We start from the raw sequence: 12,224 nt of genomic DNA, 5'->3' as shown, positions 1-12,224 counted from the left end.
CTTTATCTACTTGCATGACTTTTTTTTTCCCTAACTCAGAAATACTGCAACAGCAAGGGCAGAGATGGCACCGCATCAAAGAGCCTAAATTATAAGGGAAGATATTTTATTTTCACTTGAGCAGAGATATTTTTAAGCGAGACTTCAAAATACCTTAAAAAAAAGAGTAAGTGATGATAATGGGACCGAAAAATTTGATGGCATCTGAATAACATAATTCAAGCACAAGTATCAGAGAATAAAATAACCCACACCAGAGCAGTTCCCAGGGAACAGACTGTACCAACATTCAGATTATACATCTCATCTGGGTTGTGTTTCTGAAGAAGATGTGAATTAGGAGCCCTGTGACAATAAAGAAACGTGGGATTAAGAAACAAGAGAGGAGGGAAAAGGGCTGGTTGATTCTCCCACAGCCTTTTCTTGTTCCTAAAATTTCTGTTGCCTGGAAATGGCTGATGAGAAGATGGGATTATGTAAGCATTTGCCAACTTTTCACACGTTAAGAAAACTAAAGCCTGAGTGATGGGTAGCTTAACCCATCTTCTAAGCAGTGAACTAAAACATGTTTACTAAGGAGAACTTGAACAGTGAAACCCCTTTAAAAAAAATCCAGGAGTGATGAGGACTTGACAACTCCCAGGATTAAAAAGCTGCATACATTACAGACAATGTAATCTCCTTACAGTAAGATGAGGAAAAGGAAAATAAAGCCTTTTTGGTGTGCAAAATGGTTTTTGTTTTAAAGTATATACATCCTGTCTGATGGAAGACTTCCTTGCATCACTGTCTTTTTTTGTTTTCCTCCCAACAGACATGACCGAGAGCGAGCTATACCAGCTCTCCAACTCCATATTAAGTTATATTTTCCAACAAACCCACTGCTCCCATCAAACATGACCCATCAATAATAAAATAATAAGCACTGTGCTGTACAAATGTCTGTTCCCAAATGTAATCAGGCTAACACTTAGGTGCTACAAGAAAGCAGGCACTAACAAAAGTTTTGAATACTTCAGCGACTGTGTCACCTCAGCAGACCCAAGCTTTCCTGAACTCTTCCTCGTTGTCATTCAAGTGGCATGTTACCTTCTGCAAATACCCTAACTTAACTACAGCTGAAGGCTATCTTAAAATGTAACCTGCTACACTTTTTCCATTTTTTAATCAAAAAACCATGAGGATTGTGCTCATTTTTCCATTTTCTCTGTTTACCAACAGAGCACTGGGGTCTCCAAAATGAGCAAAAAATTCTTGCAGTCACACTTCCAGTTCAGAACAAACGTGCTTACATTGGCGATAAAGCTGAATGCACTGCGGATGCTGCTAGAAAAGGTGATATTCTCAGCAATGTTTCTGAGGCACTAAAATAACCCAAAATACTGCTGCAGGCTAAAGTTGCACTGTCCACGGGAGCATCATCAATGCAAAACTGCAGGTGGCAAATTCTGGAGACCGAAGCAGAAATCGTGTGGCATGATGCTCAACCACCACTCGAACACCAAGGTTAGGACAGAGAAATAAACTCAGCTACTTACTACAGGAATGCACGTGTAGCTGTGTAACGCAAGTAGGGGTGTCTAGAAGAGGGAATATAAAGTATGCAGGTTGCCTGGAGATCACTTACATCTTCAGGAAAAGAAAAAAATCCCAAACAGTGGATTTTTGTACAGCTGCCCAATGATGGCAAAAGGCAAATCCTCAACTGGTTCCACTGAAATCTGATGATGATTCTTACTGATATCTTACTGATAGAGGGAAAAAAACAAACAATCCTATGTGAAGAACAGCTGCAATGAACGAGTAGAAGCAGATACGAAATTTTGCGCCCAACTATTATAACTGTGAGATGTCTTCAAAAAGTTAAACTGGGCAAAGCCAATTGCAAAATCAACATTCCTCCAGCTTTAGAAGAGAAGAAACAACTTCTCAGAAATAGCAGAAGTGACTCAACTGTGATTCTTAAGCTGCTTCAACAGCATCTTAGTTATTTCAAGTAGTACTAAGAGTTTATCTGAGGTTTCCTTCCTGTAAGTGGAACTGTGAGCCAGCAAGGTGCTCCAATGAGGGGAAAAGAAACACAAAATTATTCTTGTGACTGCTGTGTTATGAATAGATTGCTTTTTCTATTCCAAACTGCCTTCCCTGTGAATTTTAAAATATGTAAAACCAGAAAGCACAGAGCAAATAATATCTACATAAGTAGGTCATTTTTTTAATGGCAGTGCACTGTCGGTTTACTACCAAGTCGTCTGCAACATAGACACATACATTTCAAAGCGTGTGTATTCGGATCTGCAAAGGAGGTGAGCGAGTATAATCGTGGAAGCACTCGCTCCAAGATCAAGTAGAGCCTAATTCAGAAAGACAAGCAGGAAAAGTCATATTTTGCACCATCTATGTGAGCTTCGCAGAGAGTTATGACATTTTGGAGAAAATCCTCTTGCCGTGTGTAAGCTGTAGCTTGAATGTGCTGCACGTTGCATATTTCATTACAAAAGCAGAGCCACGTTATTTCATTAGATAAGCGATAAGTTCAATCCTTACCAAGTTTTCTTGGTTCCTGGCTGCTATTTTCTGATCATCTTCTCCCCCATTTTTCATGTATTTGACCTCTTCCACTGGTTTGATCCTATACTCATCTGAGCACCAAGAAAAAAAAAAAAAAAAAAGAAAAAAAAAATTTGAACCAGTGTGTTCAGCAGCTGGGGAAAAAAACCAAACTAAAACCAGAACAGCTGACTAGAAAAGACCCTAATTAAACAAAGCAACTAAAAATTACATGTATATAGTTTCAAATGCTTAAACGTAACTGATACCAAGGAAGTTTTTCCTGACTGAAGCTTCAGTAAGAATTCCTAGTTCTGGCTTCCAGAAGTTGTTCAGTAGCTCCCTGGTCTAGTACAGCCACAGCACCAAACGGGATGTTCACTGTGTACTCTCCCCAAACTCCCTAGTCTTCTGTACAATATATTTAATACAAACAAGTACTTTCCTCCTGCATCTTCCCTGGATTTTTATTACCAGTGGGCAAACAAGTGATGTACAGTAGTTACTACACAGAGGAGTCTGCTCATGGATGTTCCTTGCATTGAGAAAACCTCTTTTAAAAAGCAACGCTGATGGAGGCTATTTAAAATTTAATTTAAAAGCTGGGAAAAAAACCCCACACCAAAAACTTTGCTTCTTTTTCGAAAATTTTGGTTTTCCTGCACTATTTTACCTGAGCTAAAGCAAAAGGTACATAATGTACAGTCATAGAATGGTTTCTGGAGAAAAGGCCCCATGATGACCTCCCCCCCGCCCAGCCATTCTTCCTGCACATGAATGTTACCCAGATAGAAATCCAGCGTGAAAAGAAGTAATAAGAAAAGTAAGATTCCTGGCTTGCCCTTAATATTTATCAGCTAGGTGTTTCAGCTCTTCAAATAATAAATTCCCAGCTCCTGTGGCAGTACTGAAGTATTATCTAACGTACATGTGCTGTCCCACAGTAAATATACAGCCTCGCTAAAACTTGAATAAAGGGTTTTTTTCCTTTGGTAGGACAAGAAGGGATTTGGTGATTCTTCTTTCTAGCCCAGGGACACAGCGCTTGCAGTACCACCACCACTGCCTTTTCTCAGCCCCCATTACAGCTTTTTACTCTGGTCATCTTTGTAAAATCTACTGGAAAAACACCCAGAGTTTTGCACCCACACTCCTTGAGCCAGGATATATAATTCAGACGAGAAACTTTACCCCAGGAAAGTTGAAAATGTTAATATAAAATTAAATGAGACATGGTACACTGGGAATAGAAGGCAAAACGTGGGCAAATTAAAAGAAACCACACAAACTTTATTCTTTTCCTTTGGGTTTTCAAGCAATATCTATCAGTTGCTAAGGGAAAAACAAAACACAAGTGTATTATTCTGGGTTACTGTATTGTTAAAAAAAATAATCAAAATTATTTAGAAGGAAACTTGTTTTCAAGAAAGTGTTAACCACAGAGTGTGTAAGTTAAATGAGCGTAACTTTGAAAAACAATCTTTTTAAAAAAAATACAGCATGGTTTTGCATTTGGCCTAGTCCATATCTATACACTTTTTTTTATTATAGAGTTTAAATAAAACTGTGAATTTATCCAATAGCAGTGTCTTAGATCCAGAGTCTCAAAATAGATGGAAGAATTTAAGACAATAGAATTAGATTGGTAAATGGGAACAACTTCTCTAAATTTTTTTTTCCTCTTTTTAAAATGGAATTTAGGTAGTCTGGAGGTGACAATTCATAAAACCAAAAAGGCTGAACACAATAAAGCCTGAGAATTAGAACTACTTGACTGACTGCAATATCTAACTTACGTTTTTCTCACTCCTTCAATGATCTATGTTGTGATTAGCAATAAAACCCACATGCAGAAAAAGCATAAAACTCCCACAGTGGCATATACAGATTTGAATAGGAAAACAGATGAGAAAGAAAATAGCATGAAGGACGTCTGCACAACCCGTGGCCAGTCCACATTAACTAAAAGAGAGAGGCATGTTCAACGCAGCCTTTTAAAAAACGAGTAAGGTATGGAGGTCCTGATGTTCAGTGGCAAAAATAACCTCTGAAACGTGTCTCCTGCTTATTCCAAGAGATTAATTGTGATGGAACACCGAGCGCACACCCGGGCAGCAGACCATCCTTGGAAGACATTGTCTCTTTTAGCAAGTGGACCAGGGCACTGATGAGCCCATGATTGATAGTCAGTATAATCAGATTTGTGTATGAAAATTTGATACAGTTCAACAGGCTAGAGGCAAGACAGGAGGAAGGGTTTTTGTTGGAAACTTAATTCTGTATTTCTTCTCTAACTGACTGTAAGAGACTGCTGCCAGGCTTCGCTGTTCAGGCGTTTGAGCTGAGGACTTGCTGGTACCTGGCTTCCCAATATTCATCATCACCATCATGGCAACACTCTTGTAATTATTGCACCATTACTACTTACAAATTTCTGCTGCTTTTACCAGGTGAATAGAATAGTTCAGTTGTAAGGGACCTCCAACGATCATCTAGTCCGACTGCCTGACCACTTCAGGGCTGACCAAAAGTTACAGCACGTTGTTAAGGGCGTTGTCCAAATGCCTCTCAAACACTGACAGCCTTGGGGCATCGACCACCTCTCTGGGAAGGCTGTTCCAGGGTCTGACCACCCTCTCAGTAAAGAAATGCTTCCTAATGCCCAGCCTGACCCTCCCCCGGCACAGCCTTGAACCATTCCCACATGTCCTGTCCCTGGATCCCAGGGAGAAGAGCTCAGCACCTCCCTCTCCACGTCCCCTCCTCAGGGAGCTGCAGAGAGCCATGAGGTCGCCCCTCAGCCTCCTTTTCTCCAAACCAGACAAGCCCAAAGTCCTCAGCCGCTCCTCACAGGACATGCCTCCAGCCCTGCCACCACCTTGGTTGCCCTCCTCTGGATGCATTCAAGGACCTTCCCATCCTTCTCAAATGGTGGGGCCCAGAACTGCACACAGGGCTCCAGGTGAGGCTGCACCAACGCTGAACACAGCGGGACAATCCCCTCTCTTGACCAGGTGGCCACGCTGGGTTTGATGCTCCCCAGGATGTGGTTTGCCCTCTTGGCTGCCAGGGCACGGTGCTGGCTCCTATTGAGCTGCTGCCAACCAGCACCCCTGATCCCTTTCTGCAGGGCTGCTCTCCAGACACTCCTCTCCCAGTTTAGACTTGTGCCTGGCATTACTCCATTCCACGTGCAGAATCCAGCATTTTGATTTGTTAAATTTCATCCTGTTAATCATAGCCTAATGCTCCAATCTAACTAGATCCCTCTTCAAGGCCTCCTGTCCCTCAAGAGAGTCAATAGCACCTCCCAGTTTGGTATCATCAGCAAACACCTCCTGGATCCAGATCGTTGATAATATATCGATGATATTGAACAGCACCGGCCCTAGGATCGAGTCCTGGGGAACACCGCTGGTGACCGGTCACCAGCCTAGACGCAGCCCCATTCACTGCAACTCTTTGAGCTCTGCCCTTCAGCCAGTCCTTCACCCAGCACATCATGAACCTGCTTATCCCACAGCTGGACAACTCATCCAGAAAGATGCTGTGAGGGACAGTATCAAAAGCCTTACTGAAATCCAGAAAAAACACATCCACCACCTCCCCTTTGTCCACTGGGTGGGTGACCTTATCACAGAAGAATATCAAACTAGTTAAACAGGACTTTCCCTTTATGAACCCATGTTGACTGTGCCTGATCACTGAATTATTCTTTAAACACCTTTCAATAGTACCCAGTAGCATCTTCTCCATAATTTTTCCAGGTGCTGAGGTTAGACTCACAGGTCTGTAGTTCTCTGGGCATCCCCTCACACGCCCTTTTTGTAAATGGGAATAACACCAGCCAGCTTCCAGTCAGCAGGGACCTGCCCAGGCTCCCAAGAGCTTTGGTAGAAGACCAAGGGGGGTCCTGCCATAACATCCACCAACTCCTTCAGTACTCAGGGGTGAATCCCATCAGACCCCGTGGACTTGCAAACATTCAGCTCATACAGTTGGTCCCTTACACCTTCAGTGTCCACAAATGGAAAGTCACTGTTCCTGCAGTCATGGTCCTCCAACTCAAAGGACCAGACAGCCCAAGGTCTACCAGTATTATTAAAGACTGAGGTAAAAAAAGCATTGAATGCCTCCGCTTTTTCTTCATCCCTATTAATCAGGTGACCATCTTCAACAAGTATCGGTCCCATGTTTTCTTTAGACCTCCTCTTGATATTAACTTCGGCAGAAATCTCCCTAAATTGTGTAGAATTCATAAAGAAAATAGATGTTAGAGAACCTGTGGACAGAGTCAGGCTAGGTGAGGGTAAGGATTACGACGTGAACATGGGACATCTAAGAAATACTTGAGCTGCCTGGGCAGACCGTTCCCGCTCTTCGTGGTTGTGTGAATTTCTAGGCTATGCTTCCTTTCCAGCTTCAGCTCCACACAAGTCTTTCTTGAGATCATCATCAACAAAAGTTCTCAAAAACGTAATTTTAAATTCATGTTGAACTTGGGCACAGATCCTTCAAATGTTGCATCGTTTGCCAGATGCATCAAGTAGCCCTGAAATGGCAGCAGAGAACTTTGCACAGATTTCTTGTGTAATTTCCACAGATATTTACAACAGTGTTAGCAAACGTGCTTCCCTCCAACACCTTACTTATCAATAAAATAACTATTCCATTATCTGTGCAGTGCAGCACAGTTAGCATTACTCTTCCCTCCGTCCTATCAACTGCAGGAGAAGTGCAGATGCCTGGACAATTCATATGTGAGAGGCAGCAGCAAGAAAGTTTCCAAAAATAAACCAGTCATTTTTCATTACATTTTTGGGACAATTTGAATACACCATGCCAACAAGGCAAGTCTTACTTCGGAGAAATCCACCTTCTCCTTAGGAGAATACAGATAAAAGAAATTCAGGATGTCAAAGACACCTGCTTCTGTAGATGTTAGTAGAATTACTCTTTTAATAGAAAGTGTCTTACAGAATTAATATTGTCATGGCTCTATTATATGGTATGTGTTTGGGCATGAGAAATCTCTACTTGTATTTCAAAAAGCAATGTAAATTTGACACAACCTAAAGCTGATGACCTGCCTTAAGGGCCAAGAGACTACCTCTTGAGGATGAGGCACGGTAAGGAAGAAGCAGGCTGAGTGCCCAATACTCAGGCTTCAGTGCCTAAATAAACGATTAACAGCCAGGAGTGCCAAGCAGCTAGCAACTCAATCGAACCTGTATGTTTGAGCAAGTGGTGCACGTACCAATATCAGACAAACAGGCAAACAGCGCTGGCCTGTGGAAAGCAAGCGATCAACCCAGTTTCAGTTAATGGGAGCAGAAGAGAGGACTGAGCCATGAACAACTGTTTTATCAGATACACACAGAGATGAAGGGAATGGATCGACGGTGTTAAGCTTGAAGCAATACTATTACTCATAAGCTCTCATAATTTTCTATCACAGGCAAAATATTTTCCTTAAAATAAGGAGAACAAATACAATATATTGGCAACATTAGCTCATATTGAGTAGTCACTTGCTGGAGGTAAATAGATATGTTTCCACTTACAAAGGGAGAGAAAACCAGCTAAGTAATTATACTGCCACAGAACAAAAAAGGAGGAGTATCCAGCTGACTACAAGCTCTACATCTTCCCAGTATGATGAGGCATACCTGGAAACATCCACTTCCTGAACTAGCCAATGCATTGAGGAAAAAACCCACCTCTAATTTCAATAGCCATTGAACTAGGCTGCTTAAATACGAGTAACTACCTGTATCACAGCTAAAATGTTGATATTTATACCTGCAACCTTCCTGCTACCTGAGGAGAAACACTAATTTTTGCTCACAGGTCTCCCTCTAGCATTTACAGTACTCAATGACCCAAATTTTACCTTTCACATTCATGTTGAACTCTGATTTGTTGGTGTTTGGTTTTTTTTTCCTGGATCCAGCTAAGCTGTAAAATCTCTTAATTTTTATGGGGCCATCACAAGTCTGTTCAAGTAGAGACCTGACATGAGAAATGCAGAACAATTCCTGAAAGCAATGGGACCAGTCAATATTTAGCATGTTCCCAGCCAAGACTGTTGACTGCAATGAGCAGTCAACCAAAAGGGCAACCAAAGGGTGCAAAGGAGGAAAAGGTGGTAGTGAGCAGCTTAGATAGGGAGGACACTGCTGGTGTAACGGAGAAGAAACAAGTCTGATGCTTAACACCTTATTCACAGGTAAGACAACATTCATTATTTCAAATATACTAACTATAGTAATTATATTAAAATAATTACTTGCAGAAGACAGGTCTTGCACTATATTATGTTATTATTGGGAGAACGCAACAACTAGATAAAGACCTTTTTGACTAGGTGAACACAACATTTATCTTCTATAGATACAATATAAGACAAGGTGTTCAAACCCCACAAATTCTGAACTATTTATGAGATTGTTCTTGTTCTAAAGTTACTATTAGGATGAAAGCACTATAAATGCAAAAGAACGGGTGTTCAAGCAACAGACAGACCTTGAAGTATGTCATGGGGTGTATGGTCATTAATGGCTTTAAGTGAATAAGAAAATTTAGATTAAAGACAGGTTGGAGGAACGGGCCTTTAATGCCTTCCCTAAAGCTAACACCTTTAGGCACTTGCAAAAAACTGCTAACCAGGTTTTGTTTGCTAAGGTAAGAGTGCACCAGAAACTGAAGTAGTAAAGGATGCTAAAATCACCTTTTGATTTTTACCTTCTGATTTCGACTAAAGTAAATACAGCATTTTGAAATATTCTGGTCTGAGTGCTCAGAAACAAACCCAGAGAAATCCTGAAATGTTGACTGAGATCAGGTAAGACCTAATTAAGTCTGACAGTCAACAAGACCTTTAAAGCTGTAAGAAATTCAGGATAAAGGAAATTATACAAAGTTCTGTGCATATTTACCTTGCTAAAGAGTAATACCCTTTTTCTTTTTCCTAAATACAGTTTTATGTCGAAACTAAAAGTGAAACATCTTTATGCTTCTTTCCGGTGCAAAACTAAAAATAGAATAGTGAATATCATAAAAATTTTAGGACACTATCACTCAGAGTGTGATATATCATATATAAAGAGAAATACATCTTTATGCTCCTTTCATGTGTAAAAGTAAAAATCAAGTACTGTCTTCCATTGTGTGGTATATTACATAAAAAGACAGTATTTCCAACAACTCAAATGGGGGAGGAATGGGTTTACAGGACTGTCACAGCAAATACCGAGTTGAAGAAAAGCAGCTCCATTGAATCAGAAGAAAAACAACATAAATGAACCACAAATAAAAGACAGAAATATTGTTGAGCATAACACCCACCACAAAATCCATCACAGGATATAAACCAGAAAGCAGCAACGCCTCTAGCACAAAAGTCTTTGAAAGGGCAAGGGAGGAAGAATTTTTAAGTTGAATATGCTGCAAAAATTCTTAGTAGGCAAATCTTATGAATGAAGATCTCCATCTGGAAACAGATAATTCTACTCAAACATGTCACCCGGTTGCCATGGCAATGTGACAAAGAAAACCAGCACTCATTAATAATGATTTCGGTGATAAATGAGCATATCAACTTATAATATTGAAACAATTACTAGAGGGGGGCAAAAAAGAAAACTGTGGTTGTTCCTATGAGAAAAATTTGTTCAGCACTTCCAGACATCACTGTAAGTGCCATTACCACAGTAACATCGGTAATGATGCTATTTCTGGCTCAGTTAAAAAAAAAAAAAAAAAAGCAGAAAAAAGCATAAACTCCATCAATTATATCTGGACTTACTGTGACTTTTGGAGAAATCTTTTGTTAAACATCAAGTCTTTAAAAAAAAAAAAAAGCAGCTTATTTACATTGCATTCCCATTTCATACATCTAAGGACAAACAGATTTGGCTCTGCTGTCATCAACAGGGATCATGGGTGAGCCTCTCTTCCCTATTTTTAGTGACGTATCAAGTATCAGACAGCAGATAAGTGGTACTTCAGTCACACCACCGAGAAGAAAGTTTCTAACCACACTTTCATTTTCCTGTGCTTCACATTTTTCTTTCGTGTCTCTTGCCTTTCTATCAAAGGACATGCCAAGATTTATCCTTCATTCGTTATAAAACACACGTCTATTCTGTAAAATATGAATTTTGCCTAACAAATTTCTCTGTACCTTACATATTTCTGCCAGGTGCGGCAAGGATTCCTACTGCTGTGATCACAAGGAATGCCACCGATCAAAGATTCACATGCTCTCCTCTCTCAAAGACCTGAAAGCTAAAAGCTATATTTAGATAAAGGACTGAATTGCTCTTTCTAAAAATATTTGTTAACAATCGTTAAGAGATTTTGATACAATTTAACTGAAACATATAACAGCAGGTGAGCCACTTAGGTGTTAAACATCATCTACAATGCCACCGCAAAGAAGGAACACTCTGAGCTCCACAGCTACACCGGTAGGATGAGCAGCGGTGGGCTTAACTCCAGAAAAAGCCAGGCTAGACAGGAAAAATCATTAACCACAAGGACAGTCAAGTACTAGAATTAGATCGCTTGCACGGCTGCAGTTTCCATCATCAGAGGTCTTTAAAGAGTCATCAGCCTCGAATGCCACAGATAAAGTCCATCCTGTACTGGAGCACAGGAAGGATGAGATGAGCTCTTCAGATTACTCCAGCTCTGTTACTGTATTTGGGTATCAAATGCCTGGACAGCAAAAGCCATGTCAAAATCAAAAGAAAAAAAAAAAGTCAACAGTTAGAGAAAGAAGTTGCAGAAATCCTGTAAACCAGTGTTTCTCGAACTAAATCCTAGGTAACAGAGGGTATCCCAGTTAGCTTCTTAGCTCCAGCTTCAAGCACTCTAAGAAGGCAGCATCTACATGGTGGTTTTTATTTCACATGGTTATTTAGATTCTGACTTAATTGTTGAGATTCGCAGCTGTGGGGGTGGATTCCCAATCCACCTGGATGTGGGTTGAGAGTGAAATTTCATCAGAGATCAACCAGCATTGGGTGAACAGCCTGTCGTCTTCCTCTGTCATCAACCCTCACAGCTATCAACTCCCAGGCAATTCTCGATCTTAGTGATCATGTTTCTACTAACATAAACTAAATAGAAAAAAATAGGAAATAAGCCAACCCATTTTTCTCAAAGGACTACCTGAAAATGCTCATTCATATTTCCCAAATTAAGTTACCTTACCTTAATCCAATCTAAAATACAGCCACTGCTGGAAGCTGAGGCAGTGGACACCACCAGATATTAAACAGAGTGTAGGTGCACCAAAGCCACACCAGCCAACAAAATATAAATCATCTGACAAAAAAACGGTTTAAAAATCCGAATGTACTCCACAGATAGCAGCACATCTGGAAAGACCACCCTCAATATTTTTTCTTCTTCCTACACAATCCCAACACGTGTTAACTTGGAATGCTAACTACTGCTTCTGCACGAGGCAGATGTGACTCCTAGGGTTGTTTTTTCAGGAAAAGAAGGGCACTGAGACATTCGGTGTAACAAAAACCAGACCCTACGTGGAGGACTTCTGCAGTATTGGAAGGACACTTGCCCTAAAGCTAGGTAAGATAGGGGTAGCTCTTTTCTAAGCTGTTGAGCAGTTTCTACTACAGCACCATGTCACACCCAACACTTTA

The 12,224-nt window shown here is 40.6% G+C and overlaps 1 protein-coding gene across 3 annotated transcripts in view; it reads right to left on the bottom strand.

The window, feature by feature from the left end:
• The window catches only part of C8H1orf21 (chromosome 8 C1orf21 homolog), a 126,985-nt gene that overhangs the window by 47,715 nt on the left and 67,046 nt on the right, over window positions 1–12,224 (bottom strand). For all 3 annotated transcript variants that reach the window (XM_074833118.1, XM_074833117.1, XM_074833119.1), the window contains one exon: window positions 2,548–2,642. In XM_074833118.1, coding sequence (XP_074689219.1) covers window positions 2,548–2,642 — 95 coding nt within the window. The remainder of the gene's footprint in view (window positions 1–2,547; window positions 2,643–12,224) is intronic.

Source organism: Strix aluco, chromosome 8 (genome assembly GCF_031877795.1).
Source record: "Strix aluco isolate bStrAlu1 chromosome 8, bStrAlu1.hap1, whole genome shotgun sequence".
Lineage (NCBI taxonomy): Eukaryota > Metazoa > Chordata > Aves > Strigiformes > Strigidae > Strix > Strix aluco.
The sequence above is the reverse complement of the archived record's forward strand: the minus strand, read 5'-3'. Positions and strand labels throughout refer to the sequence as shown.